This window comes from Perkinsus marinus, assembly GCF_000006405.1.
Source record: "Perkinsus marinus ATCC 50983 genomic scaffold scf_1104296942278, whole genome shotgun sequence".
Taxonomy (NCBI): Eukaryota; Perkinsozoa; order Perkinsida; family Perkinsidae; genus Perkinsus; species Perkinsus marinus.
Genome location: NW_003212222.1, coordinates 1 through 5,607, shown reverse-complemented (window position 1 = coordinate 5,607; position 5,607 = coordinate 1). Strand labels below are relative to the sequence as shown.

At 46.8% G+C, this 5,607-nt stretch overlaps 1 protein-coding gene across 1 annotated transcript; it reads left to right on the top strand.

The window, feature by feature from the left end:
• Positions 1 to 2,321: 2,321 nt before the first annotated feature.
• On the top strand, positions 2,322 to 3,003 carry Pmar_PMAR014118 (hypothetical protein; the record flags this gene model as incomplete). Its single annotated transcript, XM_002781454.1, has 3 exons — positions 2,322 to 2,496; positions 2,529 to 2,631; positions 2,895 to 3,003. 3 exons carry the CDS (start codon positions 2,322 to 2,324, stop codon positions 3,001 to 3,003), a joined length of 387 nt encoding a protein of 128 aa, XP_002781500.1.
• Positions 3,004 to 5,607: the final 2,604 nt, after the last annotated feature.

The following is a 5,607-nucleotide window of genomic DNA, read 5'->3' as shown; positions in this document are numbered from 1 at the left end:
GTAAACGGCTAGATGGTCGTATCTGAAGGTTGTGCTAGGATAATTGGAGATGTTGACTCATTATTTCCTACCATCATACTATCTATTGGATGGTATCCAATGCGATTTGCATATTTGACCGAGGATGGATATCGATTAATTTTACCTATTTTATTTACTTATTTATCCTTCAATTTCTTTTGTTGTGTCGTTAATTCGAGGAGAGTTAATCGAACTGAACTTGGGAATTGCTCAAAGGTGCCCAATAATACCGGTTTCGAGTCGAGACTCTCGATACCGTCAAAAGTGCAAATGATTTTGCGATGGCGTATTCAGGGGTTTCACCCTGTTGGGCTTTCTCGTGGTACCAACCGACAATACCAACTCGTTGCGGAGTGCTTCGTTATCTTGAGCAGCTCGACAGGGACGGATTCATCCATCAGCTGCTTAGTGGAAGGTCATGTTGGTTCCAGGTGGTTTGAGTGACCGATTAATTGCATGTGAACCTTTGTGAGGACACTTCAAGCTATCAAATTGAGTTGGCTCCTGTTTTCACTGTGGCAAATTCTCTAACTATAAGATGAGTGCGGGACTCGCTCTCGGCCTTTGTTCGATCCACCTTGTTTACCTTGAGAAGGGAAAGGCTGTCTTATCAGATAATACACCCTTGGTCCTCTAACTTCCGATATCATCCGATTTTTTCCTCAGATGGTGTTGATGTTGAACAAAATTGATGCTCTTCCGTTGGCGGTGTGTCCCTTCCCGAGCACCGTCGGTTGTCACACGAAAAAGAGAGTAGATAATCCAACACTCAATACTGGGATGACGAAACGCAGGCGCTAAGCAAAAACTTTTCCTCGTTTTCGATACTGAGCTTTGCGAGGCGCGCGATCATAGGTCATCGGTCCACCGAGTTGTTGGCTCAACTTACCAGGCGACGAAATGGGATTAGACATCCTTGGAATAATTATAAGATTCATTAAAACACTGAGCGTGCCTTGAATTCCGTTTGGAGGCACCAACAACATTGGGGCATTGAGGCGCTGCAGATCAAGGTTAGGCATATCTTGGAGAGGCCGGACAGCCATAGGCTGCGTTGGGGGAATTAAAAAGGGAGATGTCGCACGATACTTCATCGGTTGCGTCGCCGACGCAGGGTCGGGGACAATCCCCCCGAGGCCTTGCTCGATTTCGTACTGCTACTCGGTGTCTTCCACTTTTCCGACCCGGGACCTTCAGGAAAGGTCTCGAAGGAGCGGGTTCTACAAAGACGCTCACTTTGAGAGCACGTTTTCATTCGAATAACGAGAGTCATTTTCCTTACTGATGCACGACCTATCGATACGGCCAGAATAGTCGTATCGATAGGCTGTTCGACGCCGTCGAACTATTGCAACAAAAAAATTCAGTAAAGCGATGAAGATTATCACCACGAAGAGTACTAGATACCTGACAGGGAGGATGCGGCTATCATGGGAACAGCCGAGTCAGATAAAACTACCGAGTCACTCGATAGTCATCTTGAGCAACTCGAGAAGCCAAGAAAGATAGGTTACAAGCTAAGGGCCGAATGAGATGTCCAATGTGGGATGTCTCACCCTCCCAAGAAGAGAACTGTAGCACTAGGGTCGACCAGATCTGCTGGCTGAGACGTGCAACCCGCTGATTTCAATAGACACACTGTATGGAATCGATCGAAATCCTCACCGGCTGCATAGTTGCCGATGAACGCCATGAATACGAATATTGTAATAGAGGTAATAGCCTCCTGCTATACGAGGAGTTGAGCCGGTCGTCGGGGGATTCATCGGACCGGAGCATTCATATTCCGAGCAATGAACCACGTGACGTGGTCCATGTCGAGGAAAGCACTGCTACCGTCGGATGTGTGACGAGTGAGCTACTAATGACCAGGAAATTGTTCTCCTCTACTCATCACCCTCCACAATCGTCCCTATTGCACAATATCCTACAAGCTGTGCTAAAGTCTAGGCTAGCTACTAAGCTATGTTAATATAATGATATAAGTGATGATGAGGTGCTCAATGTACTGTATGTGATAATATTGTTTCAGCATATCAACTCCCACTCGTATTATTATTAATAATATGTCTCTATCTTCAATGCTTGATAATGGAGAGTCTAGATGTACCACACTGTCATGATGATGATGTGTAGGTACGTGGGGTGATGATGATGTTGTCCCTTGTTGATTCCTACTGCAACTATACTCAATTGATCACGATATTCGTATCGGTACAATAGTGTTACATAGTAGTGCTGTGCAATAGATCCCTTCATTGGAAATCCTCACAAAGAGCAGTAGCTTCCTTTACTTCTGCATGGATACTTCGATCGCCTCTCCCGTTCTTGAGGAGGCTCCTGCACCCAAATTGCAGCTCAATGCCAAGCGAAAATGTGCCCTAGTAGTAGGAGTCAATGGCAGTGAATCGAGAGAGCCCAACAGTCCTATAGGGTACCTCGAGTCTGATGACGGAGCTCTAGTGTATCCGAATAGTAGTGGGATGTCAGGAGCTCCTTCTTGGTAGATGCCAAGTACCGAGTCTTACAGATGGATGCTGATAACTGTGATCGTATAGACTATGTCGAGTCAGACGTGCTAGGGGCTACGAAGAGGGCTGGTGTCGTAAAGTCTGATGTCGTACGTTTAGATGAGATGCAGTAGAGGAGGAGTGGCCGGACAGATCCTGGTGTACTATAGCTACTCCCTGTGTGGCTGGTATAGCCGTACCCTTCCAGGTCTCGGCAGCACGTATCGTGATATGTGCTAAAATACTAGTTCATGAATCATGAGGCACTTGAGGTGAAAGGCAATCGTCAGGCTGATAGGGTGAATAGAAAGCGAGGTTAAGGTCATACTGATGGGAGAGAGTAGCTCATATTGAGCCCCACAGGTATCCAGAGGTGGTGGATGCTATCAATAAGGAGCTACCTAGAGAGGTTAAGGTCTTCAACTGCAACTTCAACTCCAATGCCCAGAAGTCATGTAGTACTCGTTACTAGTTGGGGGTAGATTGTGTCCCACTCGGTGGTTTGAGGTAACTGGCGGCATTACTCTTACTACATGAAATCACTCTCACTACATGAAATCTGGATTCACCCACTCGATCAGAGAGACCAGGACTGTGCCGGCAGGTATGACCAAACATTGACGAAGCAGACCCTCCACGGAACAGAGTTTGGATATTATACTATCCGGGTCGACGAGAAACACTCCATCCTGATGGTTTCTACCGAAAGTTGCCTTGTAGAGTTCAGGAAGAGGCTGACAGCGCGTTGACCCGTATTGATCTTCGTCTCACGATCGGAGGAGTACAGAGTGCTCCGAGGCGGTTTAAGAGTGGTCAGCGCGGAGGAGGAGCTCGACGGGTCATCCTCCTCGTCGGTCTTCACCGGTTCATCATCATCATCATCATCATCATCATCATCAGGACGGTGAGATAATTCACCGGATATTCTAGGATATTTCACACCGTCCTAGGAGTGAAACTCTACATCAACACATTCCATTAACATAGTGTGATACATCGTCGGAAACGCATCTTCACTGGGGATTCTCAAGGTTTTTAAGGTTATGTAATGTTCGTAACAGATTCCACATTTCTACGGTTGAATTGAATCCACCATTGTGGTTTCCGTCCGAGCCAAATGACTCGCGGAAACCGCTTCTACTCCCCTCACGAAAATATCCTTTGAGGGATAGTGTGTCTGATGAGGCATACCGTGTGTGAATTGGTCACTGACGTGCGAATGAAACTTCCGGACCGAGGACGATTGTCTTACTTTTCTAGCAGCAGGTCTATCTTGGCTAGCCTTTTAGTTGTTATCTGTGTCTGTGCCCCTCAGTATATAATGGATTAGGATGCTCCACTGACATTGTGTATGCGTGCAGCTGAGCTGCAGCAGCTCCATCGTTGTGCGTGCGGGTTGCCGCGCAGCGATTATACTAGTCGTTCGAGTGGATTTTTACTAGTAAGGATCTGTCAGCTGTTAGTTGATTCTTACCTGAATACTTCCGTGTCTCCCGCGGTGGTAAATCTACAATAGTTATTCGCGCCTGATTCGTCCCAGCAACTGTGCGCATTACTCGTCACGCACCGTGACGTATGCTATCGGATAGCAGCTATCTACTCACGTTCTCAAGAATTAAAACTTAATCTCCTAGCAGATTCTGCATCAGTCCAGCACAGATAATCACCATAAAATTTATGGCATAAATTTTGAGGGGCTGCTGTTGTGCGAGAGACACTCGTGGTACGAATTCACTAGCCTCAAACGGATTGGTGTCTCAGTCGTCTGTAACGTCAGAGGGCTTGGTCGATAGCTTAATTGATCATTTTGAGCTTTTGCAGTCATTCCGGTATTCAGTATCACGACGAATTCTATCTATCCACTTCTCAACCATGCGCCTCTCTATCCTCGTCCTCGCCGCGACCATCATGACCGCTTTTGGTATCACTGAGAGAATCCCGCGGGAGGGATCCCTACTCGGCCGTAGGCTCAGCTTGCCTAATTGCAATAGTTGTCCGGGACATTGCCACTGCGACCCGCTAGGCTGTCGTTGTGTATAGAGATGCGTCCCACACTCTCACATCGGTGCGGATCTTCTGGAGCATTCTTCTGTCGCTCATGTATCATGATCTGACCACCTGCAAGATTCTGTCGGTCTTGGTTCTCGAACTTCTCCAGTCTTTGTGATCTCTTTTCACCCGTTTCCCCGTCGTGTTGTCGTCTACGCTGTGCAACGCTCGTCATATCCCCATATCTCCTATTTTCTTCCGTATTCAGATTGTACGCAAGTCCGTTACAAACATAACGTTTGCCACTCGGCACCCACGATGTTGTTGTGTTCCAAGTCAACTCGGGGAGCATATGAAGCGCACATCATCTACTCAGCGAATAAGCTACGACTAACGACAATTCGAATGACTTGAGGTTTCCGGTATATTGACAGGGTCAATCTTTTGGCCGTCCAATCAATCCGCCATATTGATATCGTTCGTCGAGCTTCTTCCTTCTGGTCAATAATCGCGTAAATAACTTTGTCACGGCTCACAAATCTTTGTTTGTGGACCCAGCTAAGACTGATAGCATAATATGACCTGAGTTGTAGATAGAGATGAGTCTCGTATTCTCACATCGGTGCGGGATATCCTGAAGCATCTTTTTCGCTCATAGTCCATGCGCCACGAGTCATGGATCATGATCTGAGCACCTGCAACTTGCAGGCTGCAAGGTCCTGTCGATCTTGGTTCTCGAAGATCTCCAGCCGGTGCGGTTTGGTTTCACGCTTCTTTCCATCCTAGTTGGCGTCGCCTACGCTGTTTAACGCTCTCCACACCCCCATATTTCTTATCTCCGGTCGTATTATCAGTGTACGCAAGTACTCGTCGCTCAGCATCCACGATGTGACAAGTGTTGTGATATTGCTATGCCTCCATAGATTCTGTGATGCATATACCGTTATAAATTATGCCGTGCCACTTGTGCGCACGTGAATAATCTATTTACTATAGCTTTTCCTTATTGCCGTGTACACAAATACAGTTCTACCTCTCGGCTCAACTGTGTTGTTGAGTTAAGCACAGTTTTATGGGCATCTACAAC